At 39.0% G+C, this 23,816-nt stretch overlaps 1 protein-coding gene across 3 annotated transcripts in view; it reads right to left on the reverse strand.

The window, feature by feature from the left end:
• Positions 1-23,816, reverse strand: part of CTTNBP2NL (CTTNBP2 N-terminal like) — a 70,410-nt gene that overhangs the window by 40,388 nt on the left and 6,206 nt on the right. For all 3 annotated transcript variants that reach the window (XM_055354959.2, XM_031002106.3, XM_031002110.3), the window contains exons 2-3: positions 8,835-8,958; positions 4,910-5,017 (exon numbers count right to left, since the gene is read on the reverse strand). In XM_055354959.2, coding sequence (XP_055210934.1) covers positions 4,910-5,008 — 99 coding nt within the window. In that variant the 5' untranslated portion in view covers positions 5,009-5,017; positions 8,835-8,958. The remainder of the gene's footprint in view (positions 1-4,909; positions 5,018-8,834; positions 8,959-23,816) is intronic.

A 23,816-nucleotide genomic window follows, 5' to 3' on the forward strand; every position in this document is an offset into this window, starting at 1 on the left:
ATTAGTATTTCTTGCTTTATGGAATGTATCTTTGTTCCTAAATGGATGGATGGATTTTGAACCTCTGTTCTAATAATAATAACCAACAGTAAATGAGCACTGAGCACTTCAATTAGCATTTGCTATCTCATTTGGTCCTCATAATAACCATAACATTTTACCAATAAAACTCACAAGGTAAAATAATTTGTCTAAGATCACACTACAATTGAGCGGCAGAGCTCAAACCCTAAAGTCTGTCTCACTTGAAAGCTCACATTCCTAACAGCTACACTTAATTGAATGTTCTGGTTGATGGTTTTGAAGAGTGCCTAGTAATTATCTTTATGTTTCTTTTTTGAAAAATCAGGAATCCATGTATGAACTTTACTCAGAGAGAGCAGGAATAGGCCAGCACGGTGGCTCATGCCTGTAATCCCAGCACTTTGGGAGGCTGGGACAGCAGAACTGCTTGAGCAGGAGTTCGAAACCAGCCTGGGTAACATGGCAAAACCCTGTCTCTACAAAAAATACAAAACTTAGCCAGGTATAGTGGCATGCCCCTGTAGTCCCAGTTACTCAGGAGGCTGAGGTGGGAGGATTACTGAAGTCCAGCAGGTTGAGGCTGCAGTGAGCTGCTCACTCCAGCCACTGCACTCTAGCCTAGGCGACAGAGTAAGACTCTGTCTCCAGAAAAAGAAACAGAGCATAGGAATAAAAATAGCCACTCCAGGCTGGGTGAGGTGGCCCACGCATGTAATCCCAGCACTTTGGGAGGCTGAGGTGGGTAGATCAGGAGTCAGGAGTTCAAGACCAGCCTGGCCAATACGGTAAAACCCCATCTCTATATAAGTATTAAAAAATTAGCTGGGTGTGGTGGCGCACGCCTGTAATCCCAGCTACTCAGAGGCTGAGACAGGAGAATCACTTGAACTCAGGAGGCGGAGGCTGCAGTGAGCTGAAATCATGCCATTGCACTCCAGTCTGGGCAACAGAGCGAGACTTCATCTCAAAAAAAAAAAAAAAAAAGCCACTCCAACTCTAAAAAACATATTAAAATGTGGCCACAAATGGTCACTGATTAATTCATTAACATGTTTTATAATAAAGGTTATGAATACTGTAAATATAAAAACCTTATAACTCAGTAACCTAAATAAAGTTCTGTTTCCACCCTAATATCCCAGTTGGGAACTAGACAGAAATTGGACTTCTGTCAGTTATAGCTTATGTTCATGTGTTCATGTGATCTTTATCAATGATCGAAACCACCCATCCCAATCTTAAAAGCTCTTCCTAAAAACCATCTATTAAAATGGGATCATTTTTGGCCAAAGAATTGTTAGGTCCAGGCTTATGGGTGCCAAAGAATGTTTCAACTTGAGTCCGTTTAAGACTTTCAAAGATCTGTTATCAAGCAAGCTAATATCCGATTTTTTTAAAAAATGCAAACTCTCTTCACAGGCTTATTAGTATGTATGGTGATTGCTAAGTTCAATTTTACGTTTTTCATTTCAGACCAGTCTTTATAATAATCTGCTTCCATAATAAGTACAAGGCCGTGACCAAAGGCAGATGTTAGGCTATGGACTTATAGTGAACTTGCATTGTTATTTTTTTTTTAATTTTTGGTGCCACAACTTGGATACAAACTGAGGTTGCTGCAGGCACAACACAGAGTACTAACCACTATATGATCATAGCTGTGATGTTCTTAAGCCACAGCACCTTCCATGGTAACTTTTATTTTGTTTTCTATATTTTGGCACTGTCATTAGATCCTTATGATTATTTTTTCAATAATATTTTCAGTGACAGTAAATTATTTGTTTCAACAAAGACATAACATTTAGATTTTTTCATTTTAACCCTTTGTGGCTGAAAAAACTCACAACAGTTAAACCTATAGAACGATGTATTACATAATCTCATACTCTAAATATACTTCTAACTTTGTCATGTCTACAACATTTTTGCCTGTAAATCTTCTTGCTTGGGGGATTTTGCAACAGCATTTGGCCAAACACAACAAAGTTCTATCCTCGGTTTTAAAAGAGGATATACCTGTTTTATGATTGAGGCATCAGTGGAAACGAATTCAAGACTCCTTAAGTTAATCACACAGGAAAGCTGTAATATTTCACCATTTATCATTGTATAGATGATTTAAAGAATGCTTTAAAATAAAGCAATACCAATAAATGCAAGGTGGATTCTATTTAGTCACAGAAGCCATTTAGTGTGGCTTTGCATCAGATCTAAGATGTGCAGATGTAATATACCCGATGTGGAATATTCAGAAATAAACTATTTAATCTAAATTTTATTAGCAGTCAAATCTATTTTTCAGATTTTTTTAAATGGCCATTGATTAACCTTCCTTTATTCTCCTCTGAAGCAATCACGGCCTATGGTAGGAAGCCATTTACTAGATTTGCTTGAAATTAATGAACTGAGGCTTTCCTGCTGAACTATGTGGTTCCACTCTCTGCTTCCCCCAGACAGTTCATGAGCAATGTAATTTGCTTTCATTGTAGAGGGTATTCCTTTGGCGTTCTTATTCATGAAATTAAAGTAATAAAAGGGAAAGACGTTCATAAAGAAGTTTTTTTTTTTTCTGACATGATTCCTTCTAAAACAGAAAACCACTTTAAATAAAATTTAATTAGGACCAAATATAGCATAGGTCCCCTCCGTAACAATTAGATTTGAAATATACAAGACACTGAATAATGTGTTACATTATTTTCTATTGGCTTTCCCTGGTTCTATGCCAAACATGTCTTGGCTGCAATAGAGAGTGAGTGAGGAGGATTCTGGGAAGAAAAAGAACATAATTATGGGGGGCTCTAGAAGAGTATAGCTGCAATCTGGCACTTTGCAGAAATTTTGGAATAGGAATGTAGCTCTTTTACAATTCTAACTCTATAGGTAAGGTCAACTTACAGCCTATGGGAACTTTACAACATATCCTGAAAGAAACTCAAGCCTTGCCAAAGAAGTGACAGTAAGCCATATGTTTTGTTTAGAGATATAAGATTAAAGAATAGATTTTATGTCCAGACAAAAATCTATTTTGAAGCTAGGGAGAAAATAAAAAGATAAGCTTTTTTTACTGGAGACAAAACAGAAAAGAAAAACAAATCATAGCTATTTAGAACAAAGACCAAAACCTTTTCAACCCACTAAGCATCAATTAAGAACCAATATTAAAAGGAAGAAAACTGGTAAGTTACCATAGTAGTTCATAAAGTCCAACAGGTGTTTATTGTTAAGCAAAAACGATACAAATAATGCAGTAAAATCCTGATACATTGGAGAACCAAAACAAATAACAACAAAAAACCCCCCAAAACTCCATAAATAAAATGATACTTCAGTTTAAAGAATGCTATGGCAGTTACTTTTCTCAAAGGATTGAAACAATTTTAATCCCAGCTGCCCCCTATTTTATCTAACAATAGACTGTTTAAAGATATGTCACTTCTGGTGAAGCTATTCATTTCACCTAAACTGCACAGAGTTAAGCCTCAGAATAATTTTATCACCTACAGACCATATGCAGACTAAATACAACACTTGTGCCTGATTCTGAATGGTATCTTATATCAAAATGCTCCCTTAATTTTAGCTCTTGCTTCTCAAGCTTCTCTCTCAACTTATCAGAACTGCCTATAGTAACCAAAATTGGATTCATGAAGAAAAAAATATATTTTAGGAAAACATGTGCAAAAAGCATCTAAGCATCTGTTAACATTAAAACCAGAAGGCAGTATGTGCTGCAGAGCACATAAGAAGAGGCTTTAAAATTTAGTAATTCACAACATCCACTTAGAAGTATTATAGTAATCTTTTAAAGTAACACACCACAATGGTACAATCATTTCATTTGTTCAACAAACATTTACTGAGCATCTACATGCCTGGCACTATGCTGGGTGCTGAGGACACAGTGATTAGTAAATAGACACATAAAGCACTACAGGTTTGTACAGTTTCTAAGGCCGAAAAGCAGACAGGTTATCTTCGTAAAACTATAAAAGAGAAAACGAGGTCATCCTCTGATTTTTCCATTAGAGGCAGCTGTCACCTCCACTTCTATCCTAATTATGAAGGGATTGAGACAGATGATAAATGGGGCAAAGAAGTGAGAATAACAATAGGCAATTAGCAGTGAGAATTAGAAATGGGCTAAAACTACCAAAAGTAAGAATTCTTAATCTGGGGTCCAGGGAATCCGTGGATGTTTTCATGGGATCCTTGATCTCCCAGATATTATATTTCAAATTTTGATATATGGATGTATATACATTTATTAGGAAGTTGCTCTTATCAAGTCTCAAAGGGGTCAGCGTTCAAAAACAGCTAAGGGCCACTAAACTAAAAGAATGAAATTCTGCTGGGCGCGGTGGCTCACACCTGTAATTTCAGCACTTTGGAAGGCTAAGCGGGGGCGGATCACCAGGTCAAGAGATCAAGACCATCCTGGCCAACATGGTGAAACCCTGTCTCTACTAAAAATACAAAAATTAGCTGGGCATGGTGGTGTGTGCCTGCAGTCCCAGCTACTCAGGAGGCTGGGGCAGGAACTTGAATGCAGGAGGCAGAAGTTGCGGTGAGCCGAGATAGCGCCACTGCACTCCAGCCTGGCGACAGAGTGACACTCCATCTCAAAAAAAAAAAAAGGATGAAGTTCAAGGTCTAGACATCAGATCGAGAAACTAAGGGAACTATTTTGAAAACAGAAAGGTTTCACCAGTGTCCCTAATAACACACAATGTAGGTGGCTACCTATAGCAAGTATCAGTATGTCCTCCATTTAATTTCAATGGAAACTACAGAAATACCTTAGTTAAATAAATTAAAACTAATGAATGACTTTCAAAATGTATGATGACCTCTCTCTCTTTTTTTTTTTCTTTTAACATACCTTTAAGGCTTCTATAACAAGGTCCCTTGCTTCAAGCTCTCCTTCAAGAATACTAAATAGTGTCAGGAGTTCAGGCTTGCTGAGTTTTTCCAGATTCATCTTGAAAGCCTGAAACAAAGGTAACAATCAGACAATCTCCAAAGACATAGTTAATTTGATACAATTAAAGAAAAAATAAAGTGAGAGATAAGAGCAATTATAGTATCAAATGCCTTAATAAAGGAAATAGTTGAAATTAAATAGAAATATGTTTTCTGATGTTAATCACAAACTGAGCAACAACAGAAAGTAAAATTCACTTTAATTATTGATTTCACTACCACTCACAAAGATCAATTTTTCATCATATTTCCTCCAGACATGTTTACAAACAAATATCCTAGGAAATCTCAGAAAGAATTAGCCGCTAGGGCTGGGCGCAGTGGCTCATGCCTGTAATCCCAGCAGTTTGGGAGGCTGAGGTGGGCGGACCACGAAGTCAGGAGATGGAGACCATCCCGGCCAACATGGTAAAACCCTGTCTCTACCGAAATACAAAACATTAGCCAGGCATGGTGGGGCACGCCTGTAGTCCCAGCTACTCGGGAGGCTGAGGCAGGGGAATCACTTGAATGCGGGAGGCAAAGATTGCAGTGAGCCGAGACCACGCCACTGTACTCCAGCCTGGGTGACAGAGTGAGACTCTGTCTCAAAAAAAAAACCAAACAAGAATTAGCCACTGATTTTTCAGGTAAAATTGTGTTATAATGAATACTATTTCTCTGAAAAATTGATAGACCATCAAAAGATTTCCCAGTTTTAGATAACCAATTTCCAAAACTGTATATAAAACATTCTGATATCCCTCTTCAATTGGTTAAAATAAAATTTGGGAAAAGAGATAAAGTTTGGTGGGAGTATGGGAGAAATTTTTCTTTTAAATTGTCTGCTTTCACAGACAATAGCTAACACAATATTTATATCTTGTATAGTAAAATAGACTTAATTCAACTATATGCAAACTTACTTTTAAATGAATTCTCAAAGTATAGTGTTTAAACATCTTTTTTTATTTTTTTTTTGGTTTTAAGACAGGGTCTTGCTCTGTCACCCAGGCTGGAGTGTAGTGGTGCAAACACGGCTCACTGCAGCCTCAACCTCCTAGGCTCAAGCGATTCTCCTGCCTCAGCCTCCCAAGTAGCTAGGATCACTGATACACGCCACCACGCCTGGTTAATTTACTTTTTATTGTTTGTAGAAATGAGGTCTCCCTGTGTTGCCCAGACTGGACTCAAACTCCTGGGCTCAAGTGATCCTCCCACCTTAGCCTTCAAAGTGCTGGGATTACAGGCATGAGCCACTGTGCCAGGCCTGTTTAAACATCTTAATTGGCTAGGCTATCAAAAACTGAATTTATCTGACTTGGTAAGTTCACATTTCTCTGAGAATCTGCATGTTCCAAAGTATGTTAAATGGCAAATTGCATGACAAACTTAATCCTTTCTACAACACTAATTCTCACAAACCACATAAAGATACAAGTTAGACTGCTGTACAATCTTGGAAGAGCCTTCTGACCAGTGTGTATGGTAAGATATATTTTATAATTTCCAAAGTAGAACAAATATTTCTCTCTCCACTTTTATTTTCAAATTGCCACTCTTATGGAAAGTGAATCATAACATGACCAGTTCACACATCCTCCAGTAATTTATCACTCTTTTTAATTTTGGGGGGCACACAAAAAAAGAATTGATTCCTTCCAGAGCTACTGCTTTTAAGTGAACATGTATAAAATGCATACTTCACTTTGTTGTTAGATTGTGTTCCAGGACATGCTGTCCAAGGCTTTTAAAGCATAGTAAAACATCTTCGATGTAACCTCAGCTCTAACTGCTAATTTTCTTTTTTTGAGACGGAGTCTCACTCAGTTGCCCAGGCTGGAATGCAGTGGGGTGATTTCAGCTCGCTGCAACCACCGTCTCCCAGGTTCAAGTACTTCTCCAGTCTCAGCCTCTGAGTAGCTGGGATTACAGGCAACCACCATCATGCCTGGCTAAGTTTTGTATTTTAGTAGAGACAGGGTTTCACCATGTTGGCAAGGCTGGTCTTGAACTCCTGACCTCAGGTGATCCGCCCACCTCAGTCTCCCAAAGTGCTAGGATTACAGGTGTGAGCCACCACACCTGGCCTTTTTTTCTTTTTCTTTTTCTTTCTTTATTTTTTTGAGACAGAGTTTTGCTCTTGTTGCCCAGGCTGGAGAGCAATGGTGCAGTCTTGGCTCACTGCAACCTCCACCTCCCGGGTTCCAGCGATTCTCCTGCCTCAGCCTCCCAAGTAGCTGGGATTACAGGCACATGCCACCATGCCCAGCTAATTTTTGTATTTTTAGTAGAGATGGGGTTTTACCATGTTGGCCAAGCTGGTCTCCAACTCCTGACCTCAGGTGATCCGCCCGCCTCGGCCTCCCAAAGTGCTGAGATTAAAGGTGTGAGCCACCACGCCCAGCCTCTATTTTCTAATAAGTGAATTTCAGCAACTAGTAAATGACGTTCACTTTAGTATCAGGGATATATCTGATAACATTTATTTTAAAAATAAAAATAAAAACTAAAACAAAACTAAACAAAAAAATTCTAACAAACCTAATAAAGCTACACTTTATTAGAGGTTATATTGGAAAGAACATGTAGCTTGGTAGTCAGATGCCACATCTGCATCTTCCTAGTTGTGTGACTGGGCAAGTTATCTGACTCCGTTTTCTAATTTGTGAAAGGGGGATGATGATATTTAACTCATAGGGCTGCTATGAAGATTAAGTTAATAAATGTAGAACATCTTACCACATTGCTGATACCTGGTTTCATTATTAGTAACTATTATCCTGTCTCATTTTTCAAAAGAATTTAAGAAAGGCACTACCAAAAACTGCAGACAGCCAAGATCGATGACCTCGGAAATAACTTCAGTTGCCCTTTTGCAATTGGGAAGTCCTTCTTGGTTCTAGTTTAAGCTTCTAAGTAAAAATCAAGTATTATTTGTTAGATTCTAATAAAATAAAAATAAGAGGTACATATACAAAGAACTAAATTATATTGTACTTAAAGTGTTCAATATGTAAAATGAAACAAAAAGTCTTTGATCTGTTATGATAAATATACATCCTTATAAAAGAGTAAAATTAAAACAATCTTCAGAGTCACTTTAATTACAAAACAGTCCAGCCTAGGCAAGAAAAAGTTCTATTCCTTGTCAATGACAAAGAAGAATTCTTTTATTATCTCTGTGTTTATAAATCACTTCTGCACACAAATGTTAATAACTGGAACATTTCACTAATATGTCCCAACTCGGCTAGGCATGGTTACCCACACCTGTAATGCCATCCCAGCACTTCGGGAGGTGGAGGTGGGCGGATCACTTGAGGTCAGGAGTTTAAGACCAGCCTGGCCAACATGGTGAAACCCTGTCTCTACTTAAAATACAAAAAAATTAGCCAGATGTGGTGGTGCACACCTGTAGTCCCAGCTACTCGGGAGGCTGAGGCAGGAGAATCGCTTGAACCTGGGAGATGGAGATGGCAGTGAGCCGAAATCACGCCACTGTACTCTAGCCTGGTTGACACAGTGAGACTCTGTGTCAAAAAAAAAAAAAAAAATAGGTACCAACTCAGCTTAGTGTCTACATGAACACAATATAAATATTACACAGGAGGAAAGAAAGGCCACTGCTGTGTAATGTAAGAACCAAGAGATCTGTTTTTGCATATTCCAATAACCACCATTTATAAGTATTAACATTTAACAGTTCCTTCTGTTCTATGCATTTGAATCTCAATATATAGACACTGCAATAAATTTTTGCCTGAAATATAAAAGAATGACAGTAAAACTGCATTAGGTTTTAGGATAGCAGTGATATTCTTGGAGGCAGGGGTGATACTGACCTGATAATCGGCAGAGTCACACTTCAGTCCTCAAGTATAAACTTACAGTTTTCTTCAGTAAAAAATTGGGAAAATTGCCAAATATATTTAAAATGCCATTAGCATGGTGGAAATGTGTCCAATGCTGCAAAATAAGGAGAAATTTATTGTTCATGTGATTATACTATAAACAACTTGGTAAATCCCATTAATGTCAACTGTCATCGCTGATGAGGTCTGACAGCTGTAGGTTGATAATGACAAGAAAGAAGAAAATAGCCAGTTCTTCAAGTTGAAGTTGAATAATATATGAAAAATACCAGGAATCTGACTTCCCTTTTGCAACTAAAATAAGGGAAGGTAGAGGCTTTTGAGATCTTTTCTACTTTAAGATGTCCACTGCCATTTTAACTTCTGACTTTTCTCTTCCTGAAATGACAAAAACCTATTTGCTTGAATCACCATGACTTAAGCACAATGCACTTAGATTTAGCCGGGTGTGGTGGCGGGTGCCTGTGGTCCCAGCTACTCACGAGGCTAAGGCAGGAGAATGGTGTGAACCCAGGAGGTAGAGCACAGGAGGTAGAGCTTGTAGTGAGCCGAGATTGTGCCACTGCACTCTAGCCTGGGCGACAGAGCGAGACTCCATCTCAAAAAAAAAAAAAATCCTAATTACAACGGAAATTTTTAAACTGCCAAATTCATATAAGGAAAATTCTCATCTCCTCACCTCCCAACAATCCATAAACAAACAAATCAGCCTCTTAGCATCTCGACTTTGTCTATAAAGGCTGATTACACATCCCCACAGTCTATAGATCTGAAATAAAAACCACTTGTAGACAAATTGCGTGGATACATTATCATACACTGTGGTATAGACAGCTATAGCTGTATATATTTTTCACATTTATGATCAGATGTTAAATGTTAAATTATATGTAATTTTTTGTTTATGATTTCCTAACAGTGTATTAGACCCAGCAAATTTTATTAAAAATGATAGGCTTTAAATTTTATTTGATAAAATGTAATCTTTGCCTTTTATTTTAAGGCACTAAGTCTGAAAGCCCATTTGAGTTGCTGAAACCTAACAGTCAAATGGGGACAGTGTCAAAGGAAGAAATAATGCTGCAGTAAGTCCTTGGTTGCTTCATTAAAACAAGAATCAGTAATTAAACTAATTACAGATCTCTCAAGTTAGGACAGGAAGTATGAATCTGTTATACAGTCAAGAATATAGACCCAACAACATATACACAAACCACTGCATAAGCTGTTCCAGCAATTTCTGCCCAATATATGGGCAGAATTATGTGGCCAAGGATATTCAGAAAAAGGGTATTTCTAGCCCCATATTCATTATCAGAAAAATTGACAGATTTTTGGTATGCCACATTGTGTCTATAGACTCATTCCCTACTTATTTTCTAAGTAAGCTGTCACTTGTCATCTTCATCATCAGTGACTCTGAAGGACAAGATCAGTTCAACTAGATGCTCAGCTCATTCCTTCCAAGACCCAAATTACCTTAGAGTTTAGACACAGATATTTCTAAGTCTATGGACTCATTCCCTACTTATCTTCTAAGTAAGCTGTCACTTGTCATTTTCATCATCAGTAACTCTGAAGGGCAAGATCATTTCAACTAAATGCTCAGCTAATTCCTTCCAAGACCCAACTTTCCTTAGAGTTTAGACATAGATATTTCTAAGGAATGCTACAGTCTATAAATCTGAAATAAAAACCACTTGTAGACAAATTGTCTGGATACATTATCATACACTGTGGCATAGCCAGCTATAGCTATATTAAGCTTTATAGTTTTCTCAATAAAAAATACACATATAAATATATACAATAAAAAAGATAAAGATATTTATTTTTAAAAAAGATATTTTAAAAGCCTGGAAAAATAAACCCATTTAAGGGCTAAGTATAACACTTTTTTTTTTTTTTTTGAGATGGAGTTTCGCTGTCATTGCCCAGGCTGGAGTGCAATGGCACGATCTTGATCACCGCAACCTTCGCCTCCAGGATTCAAGCTATTCTCCCACCTCAGCCTTCTGAGTAGCTGAGATTATAGGCATGCGCCACCATGCCTAGCTGATTTTATATTTTTAGTAGAGACGGGGTTTCTCCATGTTGGTCAGGCTGGTCTCAAACTCCTGACCTCATGTGATCCCCCCGCCTTGGCCTCCCAAAGTGCTGGGATTACAGGTGTGAGCCTCCGTGCCTGGCCTACACTTATTTTTATGTTATCAATAAGTGATTTCAAATGAGCCTGCCCAGCATACCATTTGGTCTATTCACAGGTTTCATCCCACCATGAAATCTTAGCCCAATAGCCAGGACAGCATGAGTCTTTTCTAGATGAACTTTCTTGTGCCAACAGTCAGAAGTTATGGGTATCAAAAACTGCATCCCCCCAACTACCCCACTGTGCCTCCTTAACTGTAGTACTGATTTTGCCTAGAAGTATGTTGGTGTGGCTCTGCTCATTTTATTCTGATATTTTCCCCTCTCTGGATACTATCCGAGCTCCACTTATTCTGGTTTCGGTTATGCTTCTTCTTTCTTGAAGAAGTCCCAGTTTCTGCTCTGGAATTCTGACTTAATTCTATAAGATAACAAGCATTGCGGCTGCCATTTTACCATATAGAGACTGAATGGCGGAAAAAGAAACACCCTAAACAGCTTCTATAGCCATGTAAGCAGTAGGACAGGGCAGGACAGGGCAGGGCAGGGTGGAGTACAAGCAAGATGTTTGTCTGTCTATTATCTGGGTGTGAGGATATCTACATAGAACTGAGGCTTTATTTCTTTCCAGGTGGTAGGTTTTTCCACATAAGGTAGGAAAACAACATTTTTAGATGAGGCTTAGATAGCTCCTGACATAGAAATGCCTCAAAAAAATCTATATAGATCTATTTAAATAAATCAACTGGACTAATTTTTTTTAATCAGTAATTTTACCTAGGAGAGCATTCTTGCAACGCTGGATAAAAATCACTTTTTAATTATATACTCAGATATCGAACTTAAGAAATTTATACTCAGCTATCAAATTTAAGAAATTTATATTTGGACTACAAATGACTCAGATTAAGGTCATTCAGTGAGTTTTTAGTATTGGTGAGCAAACTGATTAGTGATTAGCGAGCAAAGTTATAAAGGAAATTGACTCCAATTATGTAAAGACTCCTTTTTTTTTTTTTTTTTTTGAGACAGAGTCTCGCTTGGTTGCCCAGGCTGGAGTGCAGTGGCACAACCTTGGCTCACTGCAACCTCTGCCTCTGCAGTTTAAGCAATTCCCCTGCCTCAGCCTCCTAAGTAGCTGGGACTACAGGTGCGTGCTACCACGCCTGGCTAGTTTTTATATTTTTAGTAGAGACGGGGGTCTCACCATGTTGGCCAGGCTGGTCTTGAACTCCTGACCTCAAGTGATTCGCCCACCTCAGCCTCCCAAAGTGCTGGGATTATAGGTGTGAGCCACCACGCCCGGCCCGTAAATACTCTTTCAATACATATAAGCCAAGCCAAAATATAGGAGGCCAGTAAATTCTTAAAACTCAAAGAGCCAAGATGGACATGTGAAATGGGTGTTTTTGATAGTTTCCCACTAGATCATGTACTTTTCTTAAAAACCCAGTATACATGAAATAATAATAAAAAAGAAACTTGCCACATTTACAAATACTAAATCTGAATATGAACAGAAATGCACTGCTATTTTAAAAAATGCATTCAAAGCTTCAGTTAATAGGGTTGCTCCTTAAAAAAAAAATTAAAATGTATACAAAACAACCTCATATCGGAGGTAGAAGGTGTTGACACACTACCTTGACTATCTCAAAAGATTTAAGATTCTAATTTTTCAGAAGGATTATTTATTCATTTGGGATAAAAGAGTGACAACATTCTAAATGGTCCCTTTCATTCCTCTTTGGCATTTAAGGGTTAGGCTAGGAAGTAAAACATGTCAATGTGCCACTAGAAAATAATTTTTTGGCTGGGTGCAGTGGCTTATGCCTGTCATCTCAGCACTTTGGGAGGCCAAAGCAGGAGGATCAATTGAGGCCAGGCGCTCAAGGCCAGCCTGGGCAACAGCAAAAAAAAAAAAAAAAAAAAAATTAAAAAAAATTAAAAAAAAAAAAGAAAGAAAGTAATTTTCTGATTAAGAAAGCAGATCTTTTGTACATTTGTTAAAGAAAGCTGTTTTTGAAGGGCGTGGCTCACACCTGTAATCCCAACACTTTGGGAGGCTGAGGCCGGCAAATCACCTGAGCTCAGAAGTTTGAGACCAGCCTGGACAACATGGCAAAATCCTGTCCCTACAAAAAATGCAAAAATTAGCCAGGCATGGTGGCATGTGTGCCTGTAGTCCCAGCTACTTGGTAGGCTGAGGCAGGAGAATTGTGTGAGCCCGGGTGGTGGAGGTTGCAGTGAGGCAAGATTACATCACTGCACTCCAGCCTGGGCAATACAGCGAGACCCTGTCTCAAAAAAAAAAAAAAAAAAAAAGAAAGAAAGAAAAAAGAAAGCCGTTTTTGTTACTATTTACAAAAGTTCTAAAATCAAGGTATAATAACTAATCTCATTTTATTCAATTCCAATATTAAACAGTATATATCTCAAATCAAGCTTCTCTCAGATGAAGGTGAAAGATATTACTGGAATATCTGGATTACTATAATACATGTGTTAAATACACATAACACAGGCTGACTTGTACCTCCCAAAATTCATATGTTGAAGTCCTAAGCCCCAGTACCTCAAAATGTGACTGATTTTGGAAACAGGATCTCTAAAGAGATAATTAAGTTAAAATGAGGTCATTAGGGTGGGCTCTAATCCAATATGACTGGTGTTTTATAAGAAGAGGAAATAGAGATATAGACGGGTCAGAGTTAAGACAATGTGAAGACAGCCATCTTTATAAGCCAAGGAGAGACGCCTCAGAAGAAACCAATCTTGCCCACACATTGATCTCAGACTTCTAGGCTCCAGAATTGTGAAAAAATAAATTTCTATTTTTTAAGCCACCCCATCTGTGGTACTTTGTTATAGCAGCCCTAGCAAACTCACACAACATGTTAACCACTTACTACTTTGACAGATGATTAGAACAACTGGATCTAATCGAATTGTAGGTAAGGGGGATCTAAGCCTTCCTCTTACCATGACAGCACTACAACATAGTATTTCTCAGAATGCCTTATTTTGCCTTATCAGTCTGTTTTTTCCCAGCCACACTATAGACAGCATTATATGAAACAGAATGGTTTGGGAACATTTTTAGAGAAAATCAATTTCAGGATCCCACGAGGAAAGATGTTTTGAGTTATCCTGAAATATAATATGAATAGTGCACTTACAAAGAAATTACAATGGTGCCAAGGGATCAAGATGCTTGTTTATTCAATACTGCCAACATAGACTTTGAAGCAGGCCTCAAGAGATCAGCTCTATAATTAAGCTAGTATTTTTTAGGGTCAACATTTATAACACTGTAGTACTCTATTCAAATACATAGTGCTCTATTTACATTAAAGCAGATTCCAGGTTACCAGATTATCTGGATCTATGCTTAATAGAGAAACTAATTATGATATACTATCAGCAATAATCACCACCACTTCAGAGTTCTATAGCAGTTTTCTAAGAAGAATTTAAACAATAATAGTAATAATGAAAAAAAGATAAACATTTATTGAGCTAAACATTAATGTATGCCAGACAGTGTTCTAAGTACTTGACATGTACAGGTATTAACTAATTCAGTCTTCACAACAACCTTAGGCGATATGCTATAACCATCCCCAACAAATTCATCATTATCATCATCCTCCTCATTTAACAGATGAGAAACCTGAGGCATAGAGGCTAAAAAACTTGCTCAAAGCCTCACAGCTAGTATGTGGTAGAAATGGGATGTGAACCCAGGTAAATTGACTCCAGAGACTCCCTTGGTAACCACTGCTTACATCTGATCCTCTCATTTTATCAGCCTTAGGAATTGTATGGTGGAAAAACCTCAGCTAAACAACGATTCACAAAGCTGGAAGGAGCCTCAGCAATAATCTAATTCAGCACTCTCATTCTACAGATGAGTACTGAGGCCAGAGTTGTTAATGTGAATACAGTTAAATAGAACTAGGTCTAGCACACGTTTTTTTTTTTTGAAACAGAGTCTCGCTTTGTCACCCAGGCTGGAGTGCAATGGCGCGATCTCGGCTCACTGCAACCTCCGCCTCCCAGGTTCAAGCAATTCTCCTGCCTCAGCCTCCTGAGTAGCTGGGATTACAGGTGCCCACCACCACGCCCAGCTAATTTTTCTATTTTTAGTAGAGACAGGGTTTCACCATGTTGGTCAGGCTGGTCTCGAACCCCTGACCTCGTGATCCACCTGCCTCGGCCTCCCAAAGTGCTGGGATTACAGGCGTGAGCCACTGCGCCCGGCCGCATACATGTCTTTTTAAGATCCAGTTTAATTCACTTTCTGGGACAACATAATAGGTATCAGGTTTTTGTTTTGTTTAGTTCTAAGACTCATGCAACTCTGCTATATCTCTCTGTGAGTGTGAGTGTGTGAATGTGTAAGTGTGTGTGTGTACACGTCTCTTTCTCTGTCTCTCATATATGATGTCAGCAAGATTTATATGTATATTGAAGAAAAGAAGGAAGTAGCCTTATGCCCACAAACATTCAGATATCTCTTCCCTCAAATGAGAACATTAGTGCAAAGCTATTAAAAACAGGTCTGGGCTGGGTGCAGCGGCTCACGCATGTAATCCCAGCACTTTGGAATGCCGAGGCAGGCAGATCACCTGAGATCCATAGTTCAAGACCAGCCTGGCCAACATGGTGAAACCCCATCTCTACTAAAAATACAAAAATTAGCCGGGCGTGGTGGCGCACACCTGTGATCCCAGCTTCTCAGGTGGCTGAGGAAAGAGAATCGCTTGAACCCGGGAGGTGGAGGTTGCAGTGAGCTGAGATTGCACCACTGCACTACAGCCTGGGAGACAGAGCAAGACTCTGTCTCAAAACAAGAACAAAAGGTCTGTCTACCTGGATATCTGTTTACACCATCTCAGGTATTCTCATCTGAGACAAGGCCAAACTAGAACTACATTAGTTAAGCTACTGGAATGGATGTTAATGAAAATGAATAACAACTTTTATATTAATAAATTTTTTATCATTGAACATTTTAAAAAAGATATGTCTTTTAACATCAGAATATTATTACCAGGAAACTGAATCATTACATTTTTTTTGTTTTTTTTGAGATGGAGTTTTGCTCTTGTTGCCCAGCCTGGAGTGCAATGGCGCAACCTCGGGTCACCGCAACCTCCACCTCCTGGTTCAAGAGATTCTCCTGCCTCAGACTCCCAAGTAGCTGGGATTACAGGCTTGTGCCACCATGCCTGGCTAATTTTGTCTTTTTAGTAGAGATGGGGTTCCTCCATTTTGGTCAGGCTGGTCTGGCACTCCTGACCTCAGGTGACCCGCCCACCTCGGCCTCCCAAAGTGCTGGAATTACAGGCGTGAGCCACTGCACCTGGCTGAATCATTTCTATATAATTTGTTAGATGGCTTTATTTCATTTAAATGAAATTGTAACATGATTTCAATCAAATATGTATCTGACCGTCTCTATTGTCTATCTGTCCATCAGTCCCCTAAATTTTTGCTTTTCTGAAATAATGCCACCATAACTTGTAAAATACCACAAGGGAACAATAACATGTAGATTGATTATTTTCAGTAAGATGATTCATGGGCCACAATTCTAGAGGCAGCCTGGAATGCAAACCCTTCAAATGCTAATGTAGGATGATGACGTCATTTATTCCACTAAGATTCCACACTGCGGAGAAACTCCAGAGTATGGTATGAAGGATTAACCATCAAACAGTTAAGGAATCTGTGTTTTAGCGATGCCCATAACCTGACTTTATCTGAACTGCAAAAAAAACTTCAAATAATCCTCTAGCAGAAATAAAACTCGTGATGTTGTTCTGTCTTCTAAGACAGATAACTGACTTAAAAAAAGTTTAACAATTGAGTATCAGTTGAATATTTCCAACAACAAGCCTGGCAATTGTTGTTCTATGGTTCTTCAGGGACAGTAATTCTGCTGGGAGACAGTGTGTTACAGTGGAAAGCACATGGATTTTGGAATCTGACAGAGCTGAGTTTGCATCCTGGCTCTGCCACTTGCTCTTTGATCCATTTAACCTTTGAACTTCAGTTCTTTAGCTATAAAATGGACATAACAATACATACTGTAACAGGATGCTGCATGGTTTAAATGAGTTAGTGACTGGTCAGCTTCTCATTTCTCATCCTTAAAGAGCATACTTTTTGGTTTCATCTGCAAGGATAATGAAGTTTTCCTTTTCCAATGGGTCATCATTGTCTATCATTCATGTGTCTAATTTACAAACCAAAACAAGTTTACTTCTGACTTCTGGCAGGTTGATCTGCTCCATAAAGAAAGAGATGGCCTGGCCAGTTCCTGGGAAAGTCAGTTTAGAGACATGTTCAAGCCAATTGTATCTGCACAATACTTGGGAAAAGAAAAGGCCAGCTTTCTGCTTAGATTAGTTTTTTGTGCCTTTAGCATACAGGTAAACGCATACCTTTGCTTCCACTGAATTTTAACAGGTTTTAATCAAGTCACAACTTTAACTTGTGATGACTGAGAAATGGGTTTCCTGAAAATATCACAGCTATTTTTTACATTAAATTAAATGCATAATGGATATGTATCTACATTCGTAATTCAAGAGCAGTTATCACATTCTATTACATCAATTCATCTGTTTACATATCTGTCTTCTGTCTCACAAGACTCTGAACTCATCTGAACAACTACTCTGTCTATTCAACTTGATCACACTTAGCACTAGCAGTCTCTGGTTCAAACAGATACTGAAAAAATGCTGGTTGGAAAGAAATGTACAGCACTTTCAATCTCAGCCAACACAACTGGACTTTACCTTTTAGAAAATGGGAAGCCACTCAACATTTTTAACCTGGTGAAAATCATAACAAAAGCATAGCTTTAGGAAAGTTAATGCTTACAATACAGGGCTGACTTGACTGAAGAGAAAATGGAAACAGAAAGAGTAGTCGGGAAAAAAATTTAACAGCATAGGTATGAGGCAAAAATGTATGAACTAGGATGGTAGCAATTAGAATGGAAGAGACTGACAAAAGAGACATTAAAAAGAATTTACTTAGTTATTTAAGAATTTACTTACAGTAAATGATGGATTTTCATTTAGGGAGGTAAGAGGGGAAATAATCCCAGATCAGCTGAGGTTTTGAGACTGGGTGACTAGAATGATGATTCCATTAGCAAAAACAGGGATGTTAGAAATGGAACTGGGTTTACTGGGGAAATGATGACTGTGATATGAGACAGGCTGAATGAGAAGTTATTTGACCCCCAAGAGGAACGTGTTAAGAGTCTGTTAGTGTGGTGATGGCTAAGGGTTTAGAAGTGATGAAGTCTTTGGGGATAGAGCCTTTTAAGGAAATTTATTCTGTGCCCTCAATTTAAGGACAACAGGCAACAAGATGAAACTGATATATAGGGCTAGACCAGATCATTGTTATACCCTCAAACATTAAGTCAGTTAAGAACTAGATTGGTTCTGTTGTTACTTCTGTAGCACCTGCTGTAACAGAAAGGACTATTTAGCAGAAACCAAGTAATGAGGGCCTCCCTGGAGCCCCCATTCTCCAACAAAAAACCCAGTTTGTGCTTCTTTCTTTTTCCTATAACTTACCTGTCAGTTATCCTTCATCCTTCTCTCCATTATAACTTACAATTCTTATCTCGTGTTAAAACAAGTTATCCCTGCTTCTCCTTTCTGTTCTCCTTCCCTGGCTCTCACTTTTCTTTTTTTTGAGATGGAGTTTCACTGTTGTTGCCCAGCCTGGAGTGCAATGGCACGATCTTGGCTCACCACAACCTCCGCCTTCTGGGTTCAAACGATTCTCCTGTCTTGGCCTCCCGAGTAGCTGGGATTACAGGCATGTGCTAACATGCCTGGCTAATTTTGTATTTTTAGTAGAGACGGGGTTTCTCCATGTTGGTCAGGCTGGTCTTGAACTCCCAGCCTCAGATGATCCACCTGCCTCAGCCTCCCAAAGTGCTGGTATTACAGGCGTGAGTCACCATGCCCGGCCTGGCTCTCACCTTTCTATGGTGGGTAGACCCAGAGCACACTTCAGCTTCAGCCTAGCCTTTCCCGGCAGTTTTGCACAAAGAATCTACGCAGATGCTCCCGAAGCTCACGGTCAGGAGTCTTTGTCTGTAGACCCACCCCATCATCCTGTGCTTTCCTATTTTCCTTTCTTGTTTCTATTAAACTCAGTAACAATTAAGGGTTGCATTCTTTAAATTCAGTAACAATTGAGAACTATATTCTTTGTGGCTCCAGAAATCAGAAAGGATTCATTAAACAGCAAATGACACATTTAGATTGGAAGTTCTGGCTCTGTACCTGAAATGTAGAGTTTGGAAATAACTGGCAAAGATGAGCCATATTACAGCGTATTGCATTACCTAGTTCAATGCCTCTTTGTAGTCTTGTTTTCTTCAACCCACAAACTCCCGCCCTTCATGTTCCCCCACCTCTACTCAACTCCCCTATCCATGTTTTCTTCTCACTCCAGTTTTGGTTGTTCCTATCATCGCTCCTTACTTTGGGGACAGTGGGGGAGGCTGTCTTCAAAAGTAAGGTAAAAACCACTTTTAATCAAAATTACCATTAAAAGTCCCTTAAATTTCACAGAAGGTATAACTCTGCATGGTAATCACAGTATCTACAAAACCATTTATATGACATTCAGGATGGTGCTACTTAAAGATAATAGAGCTTAGAGTGGAGCAACTGACAATTCAGAAAGAAGACATCGGCCAGCTGAATCCCTTGCCTTTCTTTTTTCCTTGGACCAAAAAACTCAAGAAAGATAATCTGCATGACAAAATTATTAAATACACACACTCCAAGACAGATACACACTCTCCTAAAAATCTTTGGCTCAGATACTTGAGATCATGACATATGCAAACAAGCTTTGTTTCCCTCTATTCAGGACTTAGCCATATGTTGAAAAATTTAAAACAAAACCAATCAATAACTAAAATCCAACACTAAGTCTTCACCTTTGCTAAAATGCTGAAGGAGTAAAATAATGTTTAATATTAAATTCTTTAACTCACATGCCAAGTGCTAATAATAATACCTGTCAATTACTAAGTGCTTCTTATATCCTGGGTACCTTGCTTTGTGATATGCGCACGTGTATGTGTGTATATTCATGTAATCCTTTTTTTTTTTTTTTTTTTTTGGTGACAGAGTCTTGCTGTGTCACCCAGGCTGGAGTGCAGTGACACAATCTTAGCTCACTACAACCTCCACCTCCTGGGTTCAGGCAAATTCTCATGCCTCAGCTTCCTGAGTAGCTGGGACTACAGGCACGTGCCACCATGCCTGGTTAATTTTTGTATTTTTTTTTTTCTTTGAGACGGAGTTTCGCTCTTGTTGCCCAGGCTGGAGTGCAATGGCATGATCTTGGCTCACTGCAACCTCCGTCTCCCGGGTTAAAGCCATTCTCCTGCCTCAGCCTCTGGAGTAGCTGGGATTACAGGCATGTGCCACCACACCCTGTTAATTTTGTATTTTTAGTAGAGATGGGGTTTCTCCATGTTGGTCAGGCTAGTCTCAAACTCCTGACCTTAGGTGATCTGCCTGCCTTGGCCTCCCAAAGTGCTGGGATTACAGGTGAGCCACTGCACCTGGCAATTTTTGTATTTTTAGTAGAGACAGAGTTTTGCCATGTTGGCCAGGCTGGTCTCGAGCTCCTGGCCTCAAGCGATCCACCCGCTTCGGCCTCCAAAAGTGCTGTGATTACAGGTGTGAGCCTCCGCACCTGGCCTATTCGTGTAATCCTTAAAGAAACCTCTCCAAATTATTTCTATCCCACAGCTGAGGAAACAGACTGAGCTACGGTGAAGACAGAAAATTTTTCTCTTGCCCTGGATCACACAGTGAACAGTAGCACAGTTGGGATTTGAACCTAGGTTTGCCTTTAAAGTCTGTGTTGTAAATAATTACATTCTCCAGGCTGATAATAAATAAGCCATTTTCTCACTAAAAGGCTTTAAATTGAACTTTGGAAAATTTAAATTTTAGTTATTAGCAGCAAATATTCAGAAATTTTAATTTTGTTAATTTTTTATTTTTTGAGATGAAGTTTCTCTCTTGTTGCCCAGGCTGGAGTGCAATGGCGTGATCTCGGCTCACTGCAACCTCCGCCTCCCGGGTTTAAGCCATTCTCCTGCCTCAGCCTCCCGAGTAGCTGCGATTACAGGTGACCACCACCATGCCTGGCTAGTTTTTGTATTTTTAGTAGAGAAGGGGTTTCACCATGTTGGCCAGGCTGGTCTCAAACTCCTGATCTCAGGTGATCTGCCTGCCTCAATGTCCCAACGTGCTGGGATTACAGGCGTGAGCCACCGTGCTCGGCCAAATATTCAGAAATTTTAAAATGGCCTTTAGAAAACATGCTAATAAGCCACTCCTGGGGCCAACCAGCATAGACTGAACAAATTTCCTCTAGAAGCATATCTCTGCTTCCTGCTTCATGATGTCAAACACCAGTTAGATGGAAACCCCCAAGAAACACCATTCTGCTCCACTCAGAAAAACCAAGAATTCAAATCCTACGCTGCAAATCAACTGGTAGCACTGCAAATGTGATTCTGCCAAGATACAAATCCAGAGAAGACTGATTGTATTATGCCCACCACAATCAATAATCAGCCTGTATAATTACACTTAAGGACCCAAGGCTGTTCTGTGCTCCATTCCTATTTTTAGTGTTACTTTAAAAACACAAAATCAACTAAAAATCCATTTTAAAAGTCCCAAAGTAGATCAGTAACTTGTCAAAACCAAACACTCAGAAACTATTCTTTTTTTTTTTTTTTTTTGAGACAGAGTCTCACTTTGTTTCCCAGGCCAGGGCGCAGTGGTGCAATCTCAGCTCACTGCAAACTCTGCCTCCCGGGTTCAAGCAATTCTGCTGCCTCAGCCTCCTGAGTAGCTAGGATTACAGGTGCATGCCACCACACCCAGCTAATTTTTTACATTTTTGATAAAGACTGGGTTTTATCATGTTGGCCAGGCTGGTCTTGAACTCCTGACCTCGTGATCCACCCGCCTCAGCTTCCCAAAGTGCTGGGTTTACAGATGTGAGCCACCAAGCCTGGCCTCAGAAACTATTCTTGAACAAAAATCAGCAATCAGTCCCTAGTGAGCTCTCCTAAATTCACTTCATTCCTATCAGGTCAGATATTTAGAACAATAAAATCCTAAAATGATTAGCACTCATTACGTTCTTAAGTCTGGTTCAAATTTCATGACAATAAAATAGTATTTTCTAACTAGCAGATTATATATATATTTTTTTAACTTTTTTTTTTTTTTTTTTTAAGAGACAGGGTCTCTTTCTGCTGCCCAGGCTGGAGAGGGCAGTGGCATGATCATAGCTCACTGTAACCTCAAACACCTGGGCTCAAGCAATCCTCCTGCCTCAGCCTCCCAAGTAGCAAGGATTACAGGGATGAGCCACCACACCCTGCCTCACAGATATTTCTTTATAAGAAATTCAAAATTTTAGTCACTTAAGACACTGGAATTTCATAAGACAGAAGATGGGGAAAATCAAATTAAATGAAGACAACAAGTAGGCCGTTTATACTAACAAATTGTGCCAAATCTAATCAGTACATTGCCTTTCAGTCTACCCTAAGGTGACAGCTTCAAACTAAGTTAAACAAACACTCATTAAGTCATACTATATACTACGAACTGTGAAAGATACAAAGATGAAAAACAAAAAATACTACTATCTGCCCTCAAAGAATTTATAATTCAAGGAGAGAGATCAGACATATATCCTCTGCATACTATGCTTTTCTTCATCTAGCATGACCAAACAGGTGTTGAAAAGCTTAAAGGAAAGATTTTCAAGACCCAAAAGTGTAACAAACAGATCTTGCTTACTGTGCTAAATAATAAAAGAATATTATTTGCTTTTTCCTATTAAACCTCGGCAATCACAACTTTGGTTTGCTTAGTCTCTTACCTTAGTTTATTTTCTGTTCTCTGTTGATATAATACAACTTATCTTTTTGGGATTTTCTGTTCTGCTTTTAGTTTTTTCTGTTGTTATTGCTGGGAGCTCACGTCTTACCCTTCTATTGCAGCACACATTGCGTTTGCTAAAGACACCCTCCAGTTTCTTCTTTGTACTTTCTTACTGGAGATTTGGAAACAATCACTGAGAAGACCTGTGAGCACTGAGTGGCTCTGAAACCTTCAAACCTACCTATTCAAAAATAATTATCTTTAGGAAGTCTACCTTCAGAAAGTCTAATCAAAAAGGTAAAAGACAACAATCATTACAATCACCCTCTGTGATTCCAACTCCTTGCATTTTATTGCCATCAGCTTTGGCTATAGCTGACAGTGGGGAGGTAGACTTGAGATTGGAAGCAAAAGAAACTATGCTAAAAATATGGTAAATTTTAATATATAAAAGCGCTAGCAATAGATGATTACTGGGGATTCAACGACATTAACATAAGGTCAAAAATCAACACTTTGCACCTGCTGAAATGAAGGCCACTTGACAAAACCTTTAGGAGCACACTAGAGAGGCACTTTTTGGTAAACATGAATAGCTAGAATACCTTGCCTTTATTTACTCTTATCTCTGAGATTTAAAAATTGTTCTTACTTTTCATCCTCTAAATTTTGATAGATGATCGTAAAACCAATCAAAATATATATGAATGTTTCCTGGGGGCGGGGAGGACACTATAAAAAAGGGGTTAGAGAGTTACCAAAGGACACAGGACTAGATTAATCATAAACCTAGATGACTGACCCTGAATTTTCTTCAAACACT

Source organism: Gorilla gorilla, chromosome 1, assembly GCF_029281585.2.
Source record: "Gorilla gorilla gorilla isolate KB3781 chromosome 1, NHGRI_mGorGor1-v2.1_pri, whole genome shotgun sequence".
NCBI lineage: Eukaryota > Metazoa > Chordata > Mammalia > Primates > Hominidae > Gorilla > Gorilla gorilla.